This window comes from Sapajus apella, unplaced genomic scaffold, assembly GCF_009761245.1.
Source record: "Sapajus apella isolate SASKATOON/1434 unplaced genomic scaffold, GSC_monkey_1.0 scaffold2, whole genome shotgun sequence".
NCBI lineage: Eukaryota > Metazoa > Chordata > Mammalia > Primates > Cebidae > Sapajus > Sapajus apella.
In genome coordinates, this window is record NW_022436942.1 from 75,400,352 (window position 1) to 75,423,614 (window position 23,263).

At 45.4% G+C, this 23,263-nt stretch overlaps 1 protein-coding gene across 3 annotated transcripts in view; it reads right to left on the bottom strand.

Annotated features, from left to right (window-relative positions):
- Positions 1–23,263, bottom strand: part of NOS1 (nitric oxide synthase 1) — a 228,813-nt gene that overhangs the window by 28,338 nt on the left and 177,212 nt on the right. For 2 of the 3 annotated variants that reach the window (XM_032240963.1, XM_032240971.1), the window contains exons 12-19: positions 21,493–21,687; positions 20,238–20,323; positions 16,147–16,291; positions 15,047–15,151; positions 14,423–14,481; positions 12,334–12,435; positions 10,459–10,575; positions 4,334–4,508 (exon numbers count right to left, since the gene is read on the bottom strand). In XM_032240963.1, the coding sequence (XP_032096854.1) occupies positions 4,334–4,508; positions 10,459–10,575; positions 12,334–12,435; positions 14,423–14,481; positions 15,047–15,151; positions 16,147–16,291; positions 20,238–20,323; positions 21,493–21,687 (984 nt within the window). The remainder of the gene's footprint in view (positions 1–4,333; positions 4,509–10,458; positions 10,576–12,333; positions 12,436–14,422; positions 14,482–15,046; positions 15,152–16,146; positions 16,292–20,237; positions 20,324–21,492; positions 21,688–23,263) is intronic. The other variant, XM_032240980.1, reaches the window with a different exon arrangement.

A 23,263-nucleotide genomic window follows, 5' to 3' on the forward strand; every position in this document is an offset into this window, starting at 1 on the left:
CCCATACATCCATCTCTCCATCCACCCCACCCATCCATCTCTCTATCTAACCACCCATCCATCTACCCATCCAACCATCTCTCTATCCATCCATCCATCCATCCATCCATCCAGTAGCCCTTCCCTCCTTCCCTTCTTCCTTCCATCTACCCTTTCATTGTCTTCCTTCCATCCATTCATCCACACTTCCATTCATCTATCCTTCTACCCTCCCATCCATCTACCCATCCTTCCACTCACCCACCCATCCACCCATCCATCCATCCTTCCATACATCCATCCACCCACCCACTTACCCACCCATCCACCTATCTTTCCATGCATGCACCTGTCCATCCATCTATCCATTCATCCATCCTGTATATTTTGAGTGTCTTCAATGTACTGGACACATCAGATTTGCCATTGACTTTAGGGCCTAACTTGTATTTAAGATATAATTCTATTATGTCATTTATTCCTAAAACTAACGTGTGTAGAGACTTGACATTGAAGAAGAAAGTAAACATCTTAGAATTTCCCAATCCATCTTCCTTTAAATGTGTAAGAATTATATGAAGGCAGAGCATATTGAATGTCTGGATGACTGCACGTACATTTTTCTTTTTTTTTTGGTCAAGCTCACTTCTTCTTCAATTTTAACAATTCTAAGAATTAATATCCTTATTTATTTATTTAAGACAGAATCTCACTCTGCCACCTAGGCTGGAGTGCAGTGGTGTGATCTTGGCTCACTGCAGCCTCAACCTCCTCCCCAAGTTCAAGTGATTCTCCTGCCTCAGCCTTCCAGTAGCTAGGATTACAATCATGTAATCCTACATCCTCCACCATGCCCAGCTAATGTTTGTATTTTTAGTAGAGACAGGGTTTTGCCATGTTGGCCAGGCTGGTTTTGAGCTCCTGGCCTCAAGTGATCCACCTGCCTCAGCCTCCCAAAGTGCTGGGATTATGGGCATGAGCCACCATGCCCGGCCAATATCCTAATTTATATTAAGATAAAACCACAGATGATTCAAAATAATGATTTTTGTTTGTTTGTTTGTTTGTTTTTGAGACAGAGTTTCATTCCTGTTGCCCAGGCTGAAGTGCAATGGCATAATCTTGGCTCACTGCAACCTCCACTGCCTGGGTTCAAGCAATTCTCCTGCCTCAGCCTCCGGAGTAGCTGGGATTACAGGCATGCACCACCATGCCCGGCTAATTCTGTATATTTAGTAGAGACGGGGTTTCTCCATGTTGGTCAGGCTGGTCTCGAACTTGCAGTCTCAAGTGATCCACCTGCTTCAGCCTCCCGAAGTGCTGGGATTACGGGCATGAGCCACTGTGCCTGGCCCAATAATGATAATTTTTAAGAGTAGCTTTTACCATTGTTTGACCTCATGTTGACTTTAAAACAATCCAAATGTTCATCAGTGGATGAATGAATTAACAAGATTTGGCACATCCATACAATAGAATATTATTTGGCTATAAAAAAGGATGAAGTTCTGACATATGCTACAATATGGAAGAACCTTGAAAACATTATACTAAGTTAAAGAAGTCAGTCACAAAAGACCACATATTATATGATTCCATTCACATGAAATGTCTGGCACAGGGAAATCTACAGAGATGGAAAGGAGATTCATGGTTTCCAGAGCTGAGGGTGGGATGGGAGGAGAGGGGCTGATGGCTAAAGGGTACAGTGGATTTTAACAAACCTTGCTTCTGGTGGCTAAGTCGAGGTTGGCTGGTGGAAATCAAGAAACAGAATTATCCCAACAGGTATAGAAAACCAGGTTATCCCAACTCTCCTTGTCTGGGAGGAAATGCGGGAACAGGCTAATGAACACTGCCTCCCCACATGGAAATCCTTATAGCCCAGGGGCCTCAGCTTCCCCATTTGCCCTCTACCTGCCTTTGCTTTCAGGATGAAAAGTACCAACTGAATGACAGAAGGTTGCATGGTACCCTTTCTCCTGGGGTTGCTGATGAGAATGCATTCCAAGGCTAGGATGGAATGGGTGAAAGTGGCAGGGTCCACATTCATTACCACCTCCCACCCCAGGATGGCCAGTTTAGTAATCCCCATATGCAGGTAAAACGCCATGCGTGGCTCATTTATACTCCTGTAGCCTTCAATTTAGAACAGCTCTGGCCAATAGTATGTTTTATCATGATGGAAAGGTTCTGCACTGTCTAATATGGAAACTCCTACCCCTGTGGCGACTGAGAATACAAAAAGTGGTTACTGCAACTGAGCAATGGATTCTTTTTTCCTCTTTTTTCTTTGAGACAGAGTCTCACTGTGTTGCCCAGGCTGGAGTACAGTGGCATGATCTCAGCTCACTGCAACCTCCACCTCCCAGGTTCAGGCAATTCTCCTGCCTCAGCCTCCCAAGTAGCTGGGACTACAGGCCCCTGCAACCATGTTCAGCTAATTTTTCTTTTATGTATTTTTAGTAGAGATGGGGTTTTACCATGTTGGCCAGGCTGGTCTTGAACTCCTGACCTTGTGATCTGCCCACCTTGGCCTCCCAAAGCTCTGGGATTACAGGCGTGAGCCACCATGCCTGGCAGGATTTTTTTTTTTAAATACTGAAAAAAGAGAGCAGTTTATTATTTTTATTTATTTATTTATGAGACAGAGTCTCACTCTGTCCCCCAGGCTGGAGTGCAGTGGCATGATCTTGGCTCGCCACAACCTCCACCTGCTGGGTTCAAGCAATTCTCCTGCCTCAGCCTCCTGAGTAGCTGGGATTATAGGCACACACTGCCATACCAAGCTAATTTTTTGTATTTTGGTAGAGATGGGGTTTCACCATGTTGCCCAAGCTGATCTCAAACTCCTGAGCTCAGGCAATGTGCCCTTCTTGGCCTCCCAAATTGCTAAGATTGCAGGTGTGAGCCACCGTGCCTGGCCAAGAGTTTACTATAATTTATTTTATTTAAACATGTATACATTTGGTAACACAGGGATAGGAATCTCTCTCTCAAATTAACTTCATTGGTTTTGTTCTCAGCAAACTGACCTGGGTCACTCAACATGGCTTTTATTGTTCCTGATATTAGCACATGTTCCATTTTTACAATAAATTCATGATCATCAGAAGGTATCAATCAGACACACATGCACCAGGGGCCTCACGGCCACTACAGGTTTTCTCCTCTCCATCCATTATGTTCTAAAGAAATTCTACTTTGCTTCCCCAGGAACTTTAGTAGTTTCCTGGTGAGGTGGGGATGCAGGGTCTATCGCTCTTTTCTGTCTGGAGGAAGTCAGGAATGGGATTTTAAACCTATTTAATTAATTAATTAATTATTATTTTTTAAGAGATGAGGTCTCACTAAGTTACCCAGGCTGGTCTTGAGCTCCTGGGCTCAAGCAATCTTCCTGCCCCAGCCTCCCAAAGTGCTGGGATTATAAGCATGAACCACCAACAAAATTATACAGCCTTATTTAATTTTGTGCTGTATAAATAGGTGTAGATGTAATTCATATAACACAATTCACTGCGTAAACATGCACAATTCTGTGGCATGTAGAACGTTCACAAGGTTATGCAACCCTTCCCACTATCTGCTTCCAGAACATTCTCATCATCCCTAACCCCCACAACAAATTTTTTTTATCTATTGGCAGTCACTTCCATTTTCCATCCCCATAACCCCTAGCAACCACTAACCTGCCTTCTGTCTCTATGGATTTTCTCATTGTGGACATTTCATATAAATGGAATCCTGTAATACATATTCTTTTGTGACTTACTTCTTCCACTTAGTATAAAGTTTCCAAGGTCCATCCATGTCGTAGCAGGTATCACCACTTCATTCCTTTTCACGGATGAAGAACATTCCATTGCGTTGATGTACCACATTTTATTTACCCACTCATCATATGCAATTTTAATTCGTTTAAATTTAAATGGCTATGTGTGGTTAGTGGCTACCATACTGGTTACTGACGATCTAGCACAAGACGGTAGGCTTGTCAAAGTTGACAAACTGCCAAGATCTTCAGTTTGGTTTGGTTGAGCAACTCTATGTGTTTTTTATGTACCTGTATACCAAATTTGAGTGAGGGATGGCTTCCTCCCAGCCTGACATTCCAAGACTGCATAACTTTTTTATGGACCAACTCCTTGCCCATAATGCAGGATGTTGGATTCTAGGTAGAAAATATATGTTCTCAGGCCACCCAAATTTGTCTGAGCTGTTTAAAGCTGCATCTAGGCTGGATACATGGGAGAGGTACAGAGGGTTTGCTCAAGTTTCTTCTCTTCTTGATGGTTTAGGTGCTATCTTTGGGGAGTGTGGGGAGCATTACTTCTCCCTATAGGTCCATGATTACCTTGAAGACCTTCTTGGCCCAGGTCCTGAAAGCCTCTTCCTGCCCACAGAGCTCATCCCCTTCCCTCATCTTCAGGATCCTCTCCCCTCCCAGTTCTTCCAGGAGGGTGTCCACGGCATGTCCAAAGGCGCAAAAGTGAGGGTACGCTCGTGAGCCGAGGCCGAACACTGAGAACCTGTCAGGGAGACAACAGAATGTTCATGCCAAGGGACTGTGGGGAATGTGGGGAGTGTCGGGTGTAATGGGCTGAACTGTGTCCCCCCAAATTTCATATATTAAAACTCTAATCTCCTTACGACTGCATTTCCAGATAGGGCCTTTAAGGAGGTAATTAAAGTTAAATGAGGTTATAAGGGTAGAGCCCTGATCTGATAGGATTCGTGTCCTTATAGAAGAGGAAGAGACACCAGAGTACTCTCTCTCTTCTCTCTTTCTCTCTCTCTACCTCTCTCTCTCTCTCTGTGGACATAAAAAGAAGGTGGTCATCTGCAAGCCAGAAAGAGAGACCTCACCAGAAGGCAACCCTGCTAGCACCTTGATCTTGGAGTTCTGGCTTCCAGTACCATGAGAAATTAAGTTTCTATTTAAGCTGTCTGTGAGCTCTAGAACTACGGCCAATACCACTCTGTCTGTGCAATTTTGTTGTGGCAGCCTGAACTAATGTATCTGGTATCTCAAGAAGAACAGTGTTTAGCTGATGGCAGTCAGGCAACCCCAAGCTCATCTGTGGAAGGGCACTTTAAACTTAAGGGCTCTCAAGGATTTCTCTCCCTTTCTTTTGGTCTCTTGTAAGTATTGCCATCATCCGGAGAAAATTCTAATTGGTTCTAAGGAGGACAAGTTAGAGATAGCAGCGACCTGGAACCACTGGCTGTTTCTCGCGTGTCCATTTCTAAGCTGGATTAATTGGAGAAATTAGCCTATGTTAGTGGAGGGCTTGAATTCTATAAGTGGCATAACTAGATTAGTTTTAAGTATGAAGATAATGAAACTATAACATAATAGTTCTCAGGGACTTATATTAATGAAGAGACCAGAAGAAACTGTCATCAACACATCAAACAGGTTCTTCTAAAAGGAGATGAAAGAGATATAAATAGGCTGGGTATAGTGGCCCACGCTTGTAATCCCAGCACTCTGGGAGGCTAAGGCAGGTGGATCATGAGGTCAAGAGATTGAGACCATCCTAGCTAACACGGCGAAACCCTGTCTGTACTAAAAATACAAAAAATTAGCCAGGTGTGGTGGCACACACCTGTAGTCCCAGCTACTTGGGAGACTGAGGCAAGAGAATCACCTGAATCAGGGAGGTGGAGGCTGCAGTGAGCCAAGATCACGCCACTGCACTCCAGCCTGGGTGACAGAGAGAGACTCTGTCTTAAAAAAAAAATTACTCTGGTTCAATTCCTTGTAAGGTCTATGAAATGAATTTTCTTCATAGACCCTCTGTGCATAGAGACCACCAAGAAAATATTGGTGCTTGAACCAGTGGGGTCAAGTTCATGAGATATTTCTCCGTGTTGAGGTGGGGACACTTTGACTGAAGTATGGGAAATGGAGGGCTTCTGTAGGGCTGGTCTACAGCCCTTCAGACACTTTCTCCCACATTTCCAGAACTTGGTCTTGACTGTAGGTCTTAGACCTCACAGGGACAGAACAACTGTTCATGAATGGGACAAAAACACCCCCCTTGCCCCACTTTTTAAGGTCAGAGTGTTCTTCTATAGACTGTCATCTCAGATAAACCATGGAGAGGGGCTACTTAAACTACTCCATACAGGGTCAGGCCCTGCCCCTGAATCTCTTTTTCAGGGTGATGGGAACAACATGGTAACAGATTGGGATGGGGAGGAAGTAAGAAGGTAGGAGAAGTTGGGAAGGTATTCTCCATCACTGGAGCATGAACTTGGGGTGGGTCCAGTTGCATCACAGGTGAAGGTTAATATAGATTAATATCCACTCCTCTCAAATCCACTCATATCATTTCATCTTCCTCTTCCTTGTCCTCCTTTCCCTAGAATTCCAGAGCCTTTCCAAATAAAGTATGTGGGATTAGACAGCATTTTGCCTTTTTTTTTTTTTTTTTTTTTCTTCAGACAGTCTTGCTCTTGTTGCCCAGGCTGGAGTGCAGTGGTGTGGCGATCTTGACTCACTGCAACCTCTGCCTCCCAGGTTCAAGCAATTCTCCTGTCTTACTCTCCTGAGTAGCTGGAATTGCAGGCCCCCACAACCATGCCCAGCTAATTTCTGTATTTTTAGTAGAGATGGGGTTTCACCATGTTGGTCACGATAGTGTTGAACTCCTGACCTCAGGTGATCTACACACCTTGGCCTCCCAAAGTGCTGGGATTACAGGCATGAGCTGCCATGCCCAGACTGCCATTTACTCTTAACTAATGATCTTCCTGGATCTAAAAACATTACTCTTTTCTTGCAGGGTGGCGGCCTGACATGTAGACAGAGATGGGGACTGGGTGTGGGCTGATTGGAAGGGTGACGGGAAAGGGCACCCCTGCCCTAAGCCACCTGCTTCAGCCTTAGCCCAGTGCAGACCTGGAAACTTCCAGCATTAGTCATGCCTTCTGGTTAAGGTGTTGTTTCCCGAATCTCTCTGATTTATGTTTGTGATGTCTGCCATATTTAAGTACCACTGATACTGTTTTTTTTTTTTATTTTTTTCCCATTTATTTATTGCATTTTAGGTTTTGGGGTACATGTGAAGAACATGCAAAATTGTTGCATAGGAACACACGTGGCAGTGTGATTTGCTGCCTTCCTCCCCATCACCCACATCTGGCATTTCTCCCCCTGCTATCCCTCCCCAGCTCCCCACCCCCCACCGTCCCTCCCCCACTTCCCCCCAACTGACCCCAGTGTGTAGTGCTCCCCTCCCTGTGTCCATGTGCTCTCATCGTTCAACATACCACTGATACTGTTAATTACTCATTTGTGCTTTTGAACTTGCTTTTCATCTTTCCTCACTAGCTCATCACTGCTATGATCTGAATGTTTGTGTCACCCCAAAATTCATAGGTTGAAACCTAACCCCAAGTGTCATGGTATTAGTGGCCTTTTTGGATGTGACTGGGACATGAAGGTGAAGCCTCATGAATGAGATTAGTGCCCTCATAGGAGGCTGAAGAGACCAGAGTTCTTCCCCTTCTGCCATGTGAGGATGCAGTTGGGAGGCACCATCTGTAAGCCAGAGAGTGGGCCCTCACCAGACACTGAATCTGCCAGCACCTTGATCTTGGACTTCCCAGCCTCTGGAACTGTGAGAGATACATTTCTGTTGTTTACAAGCTGCCAGTTGATGACATTTGGTATAGCAGCCTGAACGGACTAAGACTCCTGACTCTTGTTTTCATCAACAAATGATGATTCAGGCAGTTGATTCATTAATGTTCTTCTTGGTGGACCTGAGGACCTAGACCAAAGTCACTACTTGTCACATTTCCATCCCAATCTTCAGCTTATGATTTCAAAATTCCTATTTTAAGCCTCCAAACCAGGAGTTGGCAGACTTTTTTTTGAGACAGGGTCTTGCTCTGTCATCCGGGTTGGAGTGCAGTGGTAGCGTGGTCATGGCTTACCGTAGCCTCGATCTCCTAGACTCAGACAATCTCCCCACCACAGCCTCCTAGTAGCTGGGACTAAAGACATGTGCCACTGTGCCCATCTAATCAATTCAGTTTTTTCATTTTTTTTTTTTTTTCTGTAGAGACAGGGTCCCAATGTGTTGCCTAGGCTGGTCTTAAACTAAGTGATCCTCCCACCTCAGCCTCCCAAAGTGTTGAGATGGTAGGCGTTAGCCACCATGCCTGGCCTTGGCAAACTTTTTTTTTTGTTTTTTGAGATAGAGTTTTGCTCTATTGTTCAGGCTGAAGTGCAGCGGCACGATCTTGGCTCACGGCAACCTCTGCCTCCCAGGCTCAAGCCTCACTAGAGTAGCTGGGACCACAGGTGTCTGCCACCACGAGCAGCTAAGTTTTTATATTTTTGGTAGAAATGGGGTTTTGCCATGTTGTCCAGGCTGGTCTTGGATTCCTGAGCTAAAGTGATCTGCCTGCCTTGGCCTCCCAAAGTGCTGGGATTACAGGCATGAGGCACTGTGCCTGGCGTTGGCAAATTTTTTATATGTGGGGGTCAGACAGCAAATATTTTTAGGCTTACAGGCCAAGAAGTAAAATTGAAGATATGTAGATATTTACAAAACAAGAAAGAAAACAAATTCCTGAACATTTTCAATTGATAAAATTAAAAACATAATAATTAAGCATACTCTAACACAGGTTGACTATGAGAGCACTGGAATTCATTTTTTGGGGGAGAAGAGTAACATTTTCTTTATTGGGGTTCAAAGGTAATGTTTTCTACCATCAAACTAATTACAAACGTTCATTGGTAAGAAAACCCTTTATTAGCTCATGGGTTGTAAAAAATATGCAGTGACCAGGCTGGATTTGGCCCACAGGCACTAGTTTGCCAAACCCTGCCATGTTAGATTTAATAAGGGAAAAATGGGTCTGACTGTCAAACTCCAGAACTGACGTTTTAATGTTGGGCTGAAAAAAGTACTGATGTCAAAACCTATAGAATGTGCAACACCAAGAGTGAACCCTAGAGTAAACGATGGACCAAGGCTGATAATGACGTGTCATTGTAGGTGCATCATCCTAACAAACGCACCACTCTGGTGCAGGATGCTCATAGGAGGAGAGACTGCCTGTGTAGGGAAAGGAAGATATGGGAACTCTCTGTACTTCCTGCTCACTTTGCTGTCAACTAAAATTGCTTTAAAGCATAAAGCCTAGGCCAGGTGCAGTGGCCTCACACCTGTAATCCTAGCACTTTGGGAGGTCGAGGCAATCAGATTGCCTGAACTCGGGAGTTCAAGACCAGCCTGGGCAACATGATGAAATCTGGTCTCTACTTAAAAAAAAAAAAAAAAAATGTTACCAAGCTAGCTCAAGCATGATCTCTTATTTGGGCTGTTTAAAAAAAAAAAAAAAAATTGCTGGGCATGGCGGTGTGCACCTGCAGTCCCAGCTACTCAGGAGGCTGAGGCAGGAGAATCTCTTGAACCCGGGAGGTGGAGGTTGCAGTGAGCTGAGATCGTGCCACTGCACTCCAGCCTGGGTGACAGCAAGGCTCCATCTCTTAAACAACAACAACAACAGCATCATACAAACAAAAAACCATAAATCCTATTTTAAAATGTCCTGGGGGACATAATAGATGTTTTGATATCTAACAAACCGTGATCTATATTATGTACTAAGCATTGCTCTAGGTAATGATGGAGAAGGTTCCATTAGCGAAGGTCTGAGAGATCTGTGGTCAGGCCTGAATGTCCTTCCTATGGGGCAACGCGCATCGGTCTTGTCTTGATCAATATCCATGAAACCAAGGGTTTGACATCCCAGTTTTCTTTCCTTCCAAGAACCCATTAAACTGAATACACAACTATTGTAATATAAAATAACTGTTCACATACTTCCTAAAATTATCTCATAGTATGTGACTATGGCATGAGATAACGCGGGGTTAGGGCAGTATGTGTCAAATCTGACGGCATGTTAGAGTCAGCTGGAGAGACTTAAAGAAAAAGAAAAAAAGCGACACATGAGCCCAATTCTAGATCAATTCCACCAGAATCTCTGGAGATGGGGCTTGGTTATTGTATTAGTACGCTGCAAATCTCTCTAGGTGATTTTGATGAACCTCTAGGGTTGAGAACCATTGGGCCATAGCAGGGTGTCTACAGAAGCTTCTATTAAGTATACACCATAGCTATTGGGAAGGGCAGCTCATTGAGCAACATCCAGCGATTGATATCCTTCGGCACAAATAATGGGGTGAACCTTGGGTAATGGGGCTCTGAGGGAGTGTGTATAGGAAAAGAAGTCACATAAAGGATCAAAAATGGTGTATGGGGAAACCAGGCAAAGTGACTTAATGGGTGGGAGGGATCCTAGACAGCCATGTAGCTGGTTTTATGAGAAATGAATGGGCATAGAAGGGAGACTCCCTCCCTACAACAAAGAGCTCACTTTGTAGCTAGGTCCAGCTCCCTGGGAGCCTTGGTCTTCTCTGACCCCCGACCCTGTTATCCCCTTGCTCACCTCACATTGGCCAGGGGTCCAGCACTCTCAAAGTTGTCTCTGAGGTCGGGTCCATCGCCTGATGATTTTTGGGAGTCAGAGTAGGAGGAGACGCTATTGAATCGGACCTTGTAGCTCCTGCCAAAATCAAAGAGAACCTGTGAGCTCTGGCCTGGAGCTCCCTCCTGAGGTCAGCACCTTGATGAATCTTCAAGTTACCAGTCCTGATTCTAGGGCCTTCTCTTGTATGTTGAGTCAAACCATAACACTCCCATGGCCTGTTTTATAATCTGCTGACTTACTCATGCCCACCACAGTGGTAGCTATTCATTTGCACTTGACCTTACTGGCACTTAAAAGGCTTCTAGTCATACTTAACTCAGGAAACTTGAGACCCATAAAGTTGAAACAATTAAATCAGTAAGAAGTCAGGAATAGAACTAACCACCCTCCTAAACCATTAGACCATGTTTTCTTGTTTCTCAAATTTTAATGTGCACAGGAATCATCCTGGGATTTCATTAAAATGCAGATTCTGATTAAGTAGGTCTGGGACCTAGCTTGGGGTTCTGCATTTCTAAGAAGCTCACAGGAGATTCCAGTGTCTCCAGATTTTAAGTAGCTAGAAACTACACTATGCTGTCCAAGATGGCAGCCACTGGCTAAGTGTGGCTATCTATAGTTAAATTAATTTGAATTAAATACAGGTCAATGTGGTTGGCACACTGCAAACCTCCCTAGGTCATTCTGATGTGCATCCAGGTTTGAGAACCACAGGGTCATAGCAGGGCCCAGGTCACTTGCACTAGCTGCATTTCAGGTGCTCCAGAGCCACATGTGGCTACTGGCTGCTATCGTGGACAGCACAAATATAGAACATTTACATCTCTGCAGAAAGTTCTTCTGGACAGTGCTGGAGCATCCCACTCAATACTGTCCTTCCATAAAGTTATGGTCCTTAGACACTTCAGGGTTCTGTCACATTTCACATTTCAAGTAAACATGAAAAATGCTCAGCACTGACACCTGGCATGGAAAGAGATCACATTTTTTAATTAAATTATTTTGAAGGTGAAGGAAGATGTCATCAGGACTCAAAGCTTAGCATGAAAGGCTCAGGAACCTTGAGACTAAAAAAAAAATCCAATTTCTCAGTTTTCCTCTAAAAGTGGTAAGTGGTGCTCTCAGGCAAGGCAAAACAAAGCAAAGCAAATGCGAACAAAAAATCTGAGACCAAAGGAACACACAAACAAAACTCCAAAACAAAACCCAAAATTCAAGAAGCAAACCCAACACACAAATCTAGTTTCTTGAACTCCCGACAAGAAAAGAAAAAAAAGAGAAAAAGAAGAAAAGAAAAGAAAAGAAAAAAGAAAAGAAATGGTGCATTCTGACAGCAGCGTTTCTAAGCTGGATGTTCTTTTAAGTTTTCGCTTCAGCATCAGGAAAGTTCTAAATATATGTAAGTGTATTTTCTGCCCTAAAATAGTCTCACATTGAGTCATGGAATATATCAGGGGGTGGCTGTGTTGTTAGTGTGGGAGGCATGGTTGATGGTTGTGGGTAAAAATAACAGCACGTGCATTTGTATGAGGCTGGAGGTTTTTCCAAATGCTTCCCTCTTTGTTATTACCCTTTGACCCTGCCAGCAGGCCACAGAAGTGGGTAGGGCGGAGATAATTTCTCCCCATTTGTCAGATGAGAAAGACCGAGGCCCACAGAAGTGACTTGCTCAAGGTTACTTAGTGAGTTAGTGACACAGCTCGGGTTAGAACTCGGGTCTCCTCGAGACCTAGATGTGTGGCCTTGGATGCTCAGGCATTGGGCATGCATGCACATATTTGCACACGCATGCATGTACACACATGTGCACATGCACACACATGCACACTCTACCTGTGCTGGCTGTCACGGGCTGCAGCCAGACGGTGGACTTCTGTGTCACGATGGGGGAGGGGAGGCCCTTTACGGGGAAAGAAACGCAAGGGTTCCGGGTACCTAGAGGGGAGAATCAATGGTGCCCTATCTCTCCCTGAAGGAGGGGTGAGAGGGAACCTGCTAGAAGGCCACCCAGGATGGGGTGGGAAGGAGAGCGGCGGGGGGAGTGAGGGCTAAGACGCTAGAGGTGGGCATAGAACGAGGGCTGACCACAGGAACTCAGCAACAGTCTGCGTATCAAAAGTATGTGAGTCTGGCAGCACGTTCGCTGAACAAAGAAAATCAAAAGTGATTTTTTTTTTTTTTTGAGATGGAGTCTTGCTCTGTCACCAGGCTGGAGTGCAGTGGCGTGATCTCAGCTCACTACAACCTCCACCTCTTGGTTTCAAGTGATTCTCCTGCCTCAGCCTCCCAAGCAGCTGGGATTACAGGTGCACACTACCATGCTCAGCTAATTTTTATGTTTTTAGTAGAGATGGGTTTCACCATGTTGGCCAGGCTGGTCTTGAACTCCCGACTCAGGTGATCCTCCTGCCTTGGCCTCCCAAAGTGCTGGGATTACAGGTATAAACCACCGTGCCTGGCCTCAGAAGGGATTTTCTGCTTAACACAGTCAATAAATGCCAGCCAGCCATAGCACTTGATGTTCACTTTCAGACACAGGGATCTGCCCCCGGCTGGAGCAAATACTGAGTTGGCCTCATTGAAAGGAAGCTCAGTGTGCACACACTGTATGTTCTATACTTTGTGGGGGATGCAAGGGCTTTTCAAGAGTAATTAAAAAATTTTTTTGGCCAGGTGTGGTGACAGCACTTTGGGAGGCTGAGGCAGGCGGATCACTTGAGGTCAGGAGTTCAAGACCAGCCTGGCCAACATGGTGAAACCCTGTCTCTACTAAAAATACAACAATTAGCCAGATGCGGTGGTGCATGCCTATAGTCCCAGCTACTTGGGGGGCTGAGGCTGCAGAATTGCTTGAACCCTGAGGCAAAGGCTGCAGTGAGCCGAGATCAAGCCATTGTACTCCAGCTTTGGTGATGAGAGTGAAACTCCATCTCAAAAAAAAATTATTTTTTAGAGACAGGGTCTTGCTCTGTTGTCCAGGCTGGGATGCCATGGTACAATTATGGCTCACTGTAGCCTCAACCCCCTGAGCTCAAGTGATCCTGCCTCAGCCTCTGGAGTAGCTGAGACTACAGGTGCACACCACCATGTCCAGCTAATTAAAAAAATTTTTTTGTAGAGATGGGATCTTGCTATATTGCCCTGGCTGGTTTGAACTCCTGGCTTCAAGCAATCCTCCTACCTCAGCCTCCCGCAGGACTAGGATTATAGGCGTGAGCCACCATGCCCAGCCATCAAAGGTAAGTTTGATTAGATGCTTGTTTACTTTACCAAATACCTTTAAAACTCAATCCCACATTAGAGGCAGTTTCATTGCAAACATATGTTTTCCTACAGGTATGTTTTGTCTTACGAGGTATCTTATCTTTTGAACTCAATTTCTACATTAGCTGCAACTTCACCATGACCATCAGACAGTAAGCTTCTAAGGAAAGAAGTTCCATTCTTTGATTTTAGCAACTTTTTTTTTTTTTTTTGACAGGTCTGGCTGTTCAGGCTGACCTCAAATTCCAGGGGTCAGGTGATCCTTCCAGCTCAGCCTCCAGAGTAGCTGAGACTACAGGCGTGTGCTACCATGCCTGACTGCCTTGCACTGATTTTGAATGTAGGTTCCCAAAGAGGGAAAAAGAATAAGAACAATATTTACACAGTGCTTTTACATCTAGTTTCTGGTTTGATTCTTACTAATTAGAAAGTCAAGGCAGGTGCTATAAGGAAACTGAGGCACACGGCTGTGAAGTGACTCAGAAACCAAAATATTGGCCCCAGTAGACTGCAGACACCTCGCAACTAAGACCCATCACAAATGGACATCAGATTACAGCCACCGTCCAGAACTCAAATGTGAAAACCAGGTGCCAAATGTCAATGTCCAATTACCCTCAGGAGGTTGTGGGTGACGTTGGAGGGGTCATTCACTTACTTCCTTTCTTCCTGCACAGAGTTGGGGTGCCTCATTTCCATCAACGCACAGCCGAATTTCTGGAGGCCAAAACAGATGGGTGAAATTAGCACATCTTAGTAAGTGGGAAATCAGGTCGGGCACTGAGGGTCTGGGGTCCTGGCTGTCAAAGAGGAGACTGATGCCCAGAGGCCAGGATGTCAAGAGAGGTCAGGGGCTCAGGCTGGACAGTAATGCTGGGGTTGCGGACGCAGCGGATACACCTGCTGTTTAAACGACTACAGGTGTGGACTCCCTACCCCCAGCACACAACTTCCCTTTGGAGCCTTCTCTCTATAAAAATATTGTCCCCACCTCCTTCATCTACAGAGAGGACATCAAGCTCATGATTGGAGCAGCCACTGCAAACAAACAGCTGACTTAGGTGACAATATTTTCACCAGGGACTTGCTAACTAGTGGACACCAGTAGACTGAGGACTTGGAACTGTCCCATCTTTGGATAACTTTGATCCACATGGAAATTACTGCTTTGGCTCTGAGAGGGTTTGCTACTGAATAGCAGGTATAGGAAGAGTCTCAACTGTGGACCCGCTTCTTCCCAGTGATGGAACCACACTCTTGAACAGGTAAAAGCTCATCTCACCTCCCCATTCTCAGGGGGATCTCCGTTGCCAAAGGTGCTGGTAACCACAAGGACCAGAGTTTCATGTTCCAGGTGCACAATGTCATATTCTTCCATGGACATCACCTAGGTAGGTGGGGGCACAGGTATGGGGTGGGGAGAAGGAAAAGGGGATGGGGAGAGAAAAGAGGTGGGAGAGACAAAAAGTGATGGGGGAAGGAGAAGAGGAGAGAAAGGAAAAACGTGAGTCATTTGGAATCATCTCCTTTGGAAGGAGAACCAAAAGATCCAGGGTGTTAACATTTCAGTGGGCTCAAGTGGGTAGAACTAAATGCTTTTTGGTAGCGTGGGAGCTTATTATGATCACTGTGGCCTGAAGGATTGTGGAGAGTCTGGGGCAGTGGTTCAAGAGGTTGGCAGACACTAGAGACAGATCTGGATGGAATCCCTTGGGATTCTTATAGTTAATTGGTCCCGGATTCTTCCTGACCCCAGTCAGGCTGGGAACGATCTGGTTAGAGCTGACCAAGTCTTCTCAACATCTTCTCTAATCCACCCCCCAGCAGTGGGCTAAACCAGTCTGAGATACCTGCCCCCTGGAAAGATGATTGCACTGTGTCTCGTCATTGTCTGAGCAACATTTCTCAAAATAGGTTCTAGAAAATCCCAGTCTCCTGAGATGCTCCATGAAAACAAGTGATCCACAGTCAAATATATTTGGGAAACATTTATATCCTATCCTCGCCTCTTTTGGAGATTATAACACATGTTACAGATTACAGGCTCTGAGAAGTCCTGCAGCAGCCATGAAAACCATTGAGCTGTACTTCATGCAAAGCTTCCCAAACTGACCTCAGAATGGTTTCTTATAAACCCTCTAACATTTTGCACTTAAGAGGGAAATTTTGCTTTGTGACTCCTGGACTCCTGAAGGGTTCATGGGGAGAGGAATATCACAGTCCCCTGACATGTATGCAAATGTGTGTGTGTGAGCTGATAGGCATTGTCAGGTGTGTTTTCATCCTTTGCCGAAGCCTTCTTCTCTGCTGACTTCTCTTTTTCCCCATTCCTGCCTTTATTTACCATGAGAAGCTGGGGGAGCTACTGCTGCCCCCACCTACCTTGGCATCAAAGGCGTGTTTGAAGATCTCACACAAGGTCTTGGCATAAGCTTGTGATTTGCCTGTCTCTGTGGCATAGAGGATGGTCGCTTTGACTCTCTTGGCCATAGCTTGCCCCATCAGTTTGGCCGAGAACTTGACAGCTCTGGAGGGAAGAGGATGGAGAGGAAAAATGGGAAACAGAACAGGGGAGAGAAGATGCTGGATTGGGACTTTCATGCAAGAACCAGGATCCATGAAATATAACAGAAGAGAACTCTTTTGATCTTTGACGGCTTAAGGGGAGTTTCCTCAGAGACACTTGAAGCCCTTGAGTTCAAGCACCATATTATTAAAGTATTAGTAAATCCTTTATTTTATTTTTTAACTTCTCTAGAGATAATGCTGGATATTAAACCCTCTATTAAATCCCACCAGAGAAATTAGTCATGAGTTAAAAGGAGTAGTTTTGTTAGCTTGGTACTTGATTGATCCCAGGCTTAAGAACCTTGGTTTGCCAAGGATTGCCTCAAAAGATGATTATTCATCCATTTCCTCTCTCTTTCATTCATCAGATATTTGTTAAGTGCCTATGTGTCAGTATTGTTGCAGGACCTGGAGACCATAGAGAACATAGCTATGGCGTGCAGCTGACATGGGGCTCATATTCTTTTCTTTTTCTTTTTTTTTTGAGACGGAGTTTTGCTCTTGTCACCCAGGTTGGAGTGCAATGGTGCAATCTAGGCTAACTGCAACTTCGACCTCCTGGGTTCAAGCGATTCTCCTGCCTCAGCCTCCCAAGTAGCTGGGACTACAGGTACATGCCACCACACCTGGCTAATTTTTTGTACTTTTAGCAGAGACTGGGGTTTCACCATGTTGGGCAGGCTGGTCTCGGACTTCTGACCTTAGGTGATCCACCTGCCTTGGCCTCCCAAAGTGCTGGGATTACAGGAAGGAGCCACTGTGCCCGGCCATGGGGCTTATATTCTAATGCGTATGTGTATGCACATGTGTGAATGAGAGAGAGAGAGAAATGAATCACTAATAAGCCACCAGGCATTGAGTTTGATGGGGGTTTAGAGGCTTATAGATGCACAAGGGAAGGACCAGGTGGGGCTTATTCAGCAAAGCATGTCTAGGGTCTTGCACAGAGCCTGATACCCAATAGGCACTAAATAAATATCTATCAAAAGAAGTCATGGGTTGGGCATAGTGGTTCATGCCTGTGATCCTGGCACTTTGGGTGGCTGAGGCGGGAGGATCACTTGAGGGCAAGGGTTTGAAACCAGCTTGATCAACATAGTGAGACCTTGTCTCTATAAAAAAGAAAATAAAAGTTATGAATTTTAAAAGATGCTGCCACGGATACCCTGGGGAGTCTGAACATCAGATGCAGCCTCTTTCTAGCTAAACAGAAAAGCCCAAACCAGTGTCTCTTCCTTCCCCTCTACTGGGCAGGGCGAGTTCTGGGGCCTGTAGCAGACAGGCCTGAGGCTCAGGAATACCTGGGCTTGACTCCGGAACGAGCCTCCCTGTTGTAAGTAGGAATCTCCGTGCAGACAAATTGCTAATTTCCCCCCACCTGGGATTAGCGGCGTTAAGTTCATTATTTTTTAGAATCAGGGAAGCGGCCCACGCTACAGGAAGACTTAGCTAATGGGAAGAAACAGACAGAAATAAAAGGTACCTGGAGGGTTCCCTTTGAATAATTTGAGCATAAAGATGCATCTATAATTAATTCCCATTGTTACTACCCAAAACTTAATAGTGCAATTAATGTTTTAGATTTCTCCCTCCCCTTCCTTCCCAGAGACAGTAGCTGAACTGAAGCCAATGATTGCCCTCCCTGAGAATATCTGAGATAGTCTTGTTAGGGAAATGGTGGCTGACGACGTGTTCTTGTTGGCTGGGGGATGGGATTAGGGTGGAAGGGGAGAGAGAGGGAGAGAGACAGAGAGAGATTCCATGGGCTGTATTAATGGAGCCAGGACATGGGGTTGAGTCCCTTGAAGACCCATCAGTGTCTTGCCTCTGGGGCCCAAGGCTTAGATGGTACCTGTTGTACAACTAGTTATCATACATAGAGAATTCTGGACTTGAGGGAGTTGGGGAAAAAGAGTAGTGTCTTCTGAAAAAAAGCTCCAAACAGTGGTCTATGCTAAGTGGATCAGTGGGGCTCTCTTTTTTGGGGCAGAAGGCTGGCATCCCCATTAATTCAACTTAGTTAACCCACCCTACTTGACTGCTGGTCCTCTGTAGTCAGGAATTCTTCAGGAAAATCACTCCTCAGTAGTCTCAGGCCATAACCCCCTTCCTTCCCCTCCTTGCTTAAACTTTGTTCATTTCATTCTTTTTTCAATTGTCACCTCCTGTAGGAAGCCCTCCCCGACCTCCCAAACTCCGTGAACCATTATTATTTCCAGGAACCATTCCTCGATGGTACCTTTTGCAGTGGCCTTGTTTACTGTATTTATTGATTCTTTGACAAAGGAATGGCTGTGAGCTTCCTGACAGCAGGGACAGTGTTCATCTAGCTTGCCATGATCCCCCTGGAGCTCTGCATGGTGCCTGACAGAATTTGAGTAGTTAGGACTACAGGTGTGTGCCACAACACCTAGCTAATGAATGAATGAATGAATGAATGAATGAATGAATCAGTAAAATTAGGGGTCAGCCCTGAACGAGGGTGCTCTCCAGGCAACAGTGTGCTGGAGCTGACCAACTCTAGCTCCTTCCTACTCTGGGTTCTGTGACTTTCTAGGCCAGGTGCAGTGGCTCACACCTGTAATCCTAACACTTTGGGAGGCTGAGGAAGGAGGATCACTTGAGGCCAGGTGTTCGAGACTAGCCTGGGCAACAAAGTGAGACCCCTCCAGCCTGGGCAACAGAGTGAGACCCAAGAAGAAAGAAAAGAAAGAAAAGAAGAAAGAAAGAGAGAGAGAGAGAGAGAGAGAGAGAGAGAAAGAAAGAAAGAAAGAAAGAAAGAAAGAAAGAGAGAAAAAGAAAGAAAGAAAAGAAAAGAAAGAAGAAAAGAAAGAAGAGAGAGAAAAGAAGATAAAAAAGAGAAAGAAAGAAAGAAAAAGAAGGAATTGGTCATAGAATATTTACATTATGGAAACTGGCAAATATTAAAATCAAGGTGGCCAGGCATGGTGGCTCACGCCTGTAATCCCAGCACTTTGGGAGGCTAAGGTGGGTAGATCACCAGGTCAGGAGTTTGAGACTAGCCTGGCCAACATGGTGAAACCCCATCTCTACTAAAACTACAAAAATTAGCCAGGCATAGTGGTGCGCACCTGTAATCCCAGCTACTCTGGAGGTTGAGGCAGGAGAGTCACTTCAACCTGGGAGATGGAGGTTGCAGTGAGCTGAGATTGCACCATTGCACTCCAGCCTGGGCAAGAAAGAAAGAAAGAAAAGAAAGAAAGAAAGAAGGAAGGAAGGAAGGAAGGAGACAGAAAAGAAGAAAAGAGAGAAAGAATGAAAGAGAGAGAGAGAAAAGAAAAAAAGAGAAAGAAAGAAAGAAAGAAAAAGAAGGAATTGTTCATAGTGAGATGGAGGTTGCAGTGAGCTGAGATTGCACCACTGCACTCCAGCCTGGGCAAGAGAGAGACTCCGTCTCAAAAAAAAAAAAAAAAACAAAAAAAAAAAAAACAAGGTATTACTATTACTATTATTATTATTAGGAGGGCTGGTTTGCCAACACACCACTGCCTCCAGGACAAGAATTTAGGAAACTGGGGTGAGGAAAGAGATGAGAAAAAAAAGAGAAAGAGAAACCGGCTGAGAAGAAGCGTTGAAACCACATTCACAGCTCAGACTCGGAGATAAAGAAGGCACAAGGGCTGGAGAAGACGGTTCGCATCTGTGATCCCAGTAATTTGGGAGGCCATTTGCAGAGTGGATCACCTGAGTCAGGAGTTCGAGACCAGCCTGGCCAACGTGGCAAAGCCTCATCTCTACTAAAAATATAAAACATTAGCCTGGCGTGTACCCTCTCTTAGCAGAGAGGTCAGAGGGCACAGGCATCTGCCCAGCCCTCTCCTCTCCTCCAAGCTCTCTGAGTTTGTGGGCACATCCACCTGACCCGCCTACTGCAGGAAACTTACTCTGCCAGCTTCTTGAAGCCGATGGCTCGCCGCTTTGTGGGGGTCCCATTGGTGCCTTTCCAGACGTGGGTGTTCCAAGGATCAGGCTGGGAAGAGAGGAGAGGGCTATGGTCACTCACTGCAGTGAGGGCATCTGGCTCCTGCTGGAGATGCTCAGGACCCCCTGGGGCTATGGCTGCCTGACCTTCGGCCCCGGAAGGGAAGAATTCTGCCCAGCGGTGACCACCTAGGGGGTAGGGATGTGAGTGGGGGGGGGGTCCTTTCCCAGTGGGTGGTCTGGCCTTGGCAGTGTCCTACTAGCTCTTCCCCCTCGGCCCCCAGTTCCTCTCAAACCCTCTTCTTGTGACCCCTGACTCATTCTCATTTCCTCTCTCTCTCTCTCTCTCTTAAGAGATGGGGGTCTCACTCTGTTGCCCAGGCTGGAGTGCAGTGGTGTGATCATAGCTCACTGCAGCCCTGACCTCCCTAGCTCAAGGGATCCTCCTATCCTGGTCTCCCAAATAGCTGGGACTACAGGTATGTACCACCACACTCAGCTAGCTTGCTTTCTTTCTCTCTCCTTCTTTCCTTCCTTCCTCCCTCCCTCCCTCCTTCCCTCCTTCCCTCCTTCCTTCCTTTCTTTTCTTCCTTCTCTCTTTCTCTTTCTCTCTTTCTTTCTTTCTCTTCTCACTCTGTTGCCTGGGCTAGAGTGCAGTGGCTTGATCTTGGCTCACTGCAACCTCTACCTTCTGGGTTCAAGTGAGTCTCCTGCCTTGGCCTCTTGAGTAGCTGGGACTACAGGCATACACTGGGCTAATTTTTTATATTTTTAGTAGAGATGGGGTTTCGCCATGTTGGCCAGGCTGGTCTTGAACTCTCGACTCAGGTGATCCACCCGCCTTGGCCTCCCCAAGTGCTGGGATCACAGGTGTGAGCCACCATGCCCAACCTGCTAATTAAAAAAAAAAATTTTTTTAGAGATGGGGTCTCACTATGCTGCCCAGGCTGGTCTGAAACCCCTGGCCTCAAGTCACCGTCCCGTTTCAACCTCCCAAATTACTGGGATTACAGGCATGAGCCATCATGTCAGCCTCATACAGTCTCTCCTGTTCTTTCAGCTAGACCTGTGCTGTGCAATATGGTAGCCAGCAGCCACATGTGGCTATTGAGTGTCCAGACCACTAGTCTGGGTTGAAATGACCCTAAATGTGATACACACACCAGACCACCAGACACAGAACACTTAATATGAAAAGAGGCAGGGACAGGGCAGGACCTGGTATTCGAAGGAGGGGGTGAGCCGGTAGTTGAGCATCTCCTGGTGGAACACAGGGGTGATGCTTCCAGACATGGGGGGCACGATCCACACCCAGTCGGCAGGGCAGCCTCCCCGGGAGCGATACTCATTCTCCATGTGCTTAATGAAGGACTCGGTGGCGGAGTGATGGTCAACAATGGTCACTTTGTCACTCTGCGGGAGGAGAGGGGACGGGGTCAGGAGGCATGAGAAGCTGGGGTATTGTGAGGACTCCCTTCCCCACAGAGCAGCATTTCCCAAAGGAAGGTCCCTGAGATGGTTTGGAGCAGTGTGAAGGGAAACGGTGATTCTCTTTGCGTTTCTCGTCCAGTCCTTCTACTTAGACTCAGGAGAAGGTCTTCGTCTGGTGCTATGGTGTCTTTAACACCTTTCTTGTGGATCTTGCCAATCTGCCTCTCTCCCATCCCAACCCCCACATTTTTCTTTCTTTTTAAATTTCTTAATTTTTATAAGTTTTGGGGGAACAGGTGGTATTTATTTGGTTACCTGCGTGGTGATTTGTGGTTTTGGTGCACCCATCACTTGAGCAGTACACACTGAACCCAATTTGTAGCCTTTTATCCTCACTCTTTCCATGCTTTCCTCCTGAGTTCCCAAAGTCCACTGTGTTATTCTTATGCCTTTGCATCCTCATTGCTTAGCTCCTACTTATGAGTGAGAATATACTATGTTTAGTTTTTCATTGCTGAGTTACTTCACTTAGAATAATAGTCTCCAATCCCACCAGGTTGCTGTGAATGCCATGAATTCATTCCTTTTTACGGCTGAGTAGTATTGCATTTTATATATATATATATGATGGAATTTATATATATAAATTCATATATATATGATGGAATTTATATATATAAATTCATATATATATGATGGAATTTATATATATAAATTCACATATATATCTCAGCTTTCTTGTCAATCATATATATACACACACATACCACAGTTTATTTACTTGTTGACTGATGAGCATTTAGGTTGGTTCTACATTTTTAGTAATTGCGAATTGTGCTGCTATAAATGTGTGTGCAAGTATCTTTTTTGTATAATGACTTCTTTTCCTTTGGGTAAATACCCAGTAGTGGGATTGCTGGATCAAAGGTAGTTCTACTTTTAGTTTTTTGCATTTTTTTTAGACAGGGTCTCATTCTGTCGCCCAGACTGGAGTGTAGTGGCACAATCTCAGCTCACTGCAACCTCTGTCTTCCAGGCTCAAGCCAGTCTCCTGCCTCAGCCTCCCAAGTAGCTGGAATTACAGGCACATGGACTACTGCCTGGCTAAGTTTTATATTTTTAGTAGAGACAGGCTTCACCATGTTGGCCAGGCTGGTCTTGAACTCCTGACCTCAAAGGATCCATCCTCCTCAGCCTCCCAAAATGCTGGGATTACAGGTGTGAGCCATTGCGCCTGGCCTACTTTTAGTCCTTTAAGGAATCCCCACGTTGTTTTCTGTAGTCATTGTGCTAGCTTCCATCCTCACCAGCAGTGTAGAAGTGTTCCCTTTTCGCCGCACCCACATCAACATCTATTATTTTTTGTTTATGGACATTCTTACAGGAGTACGGAGGTATCACATTGTGGTTTTGATTTGCATTTTCCTGATAATTAGTGATGATGAGCATTTTTTCATGTTTGTCGATCATCTGTATATCTTCTTTTTTTATTTGTTATTTATTATAGAGGCAGGGTCTCACTATGTTGCCCAGGTTGGTCTCAAACTTCTGGCCTCAA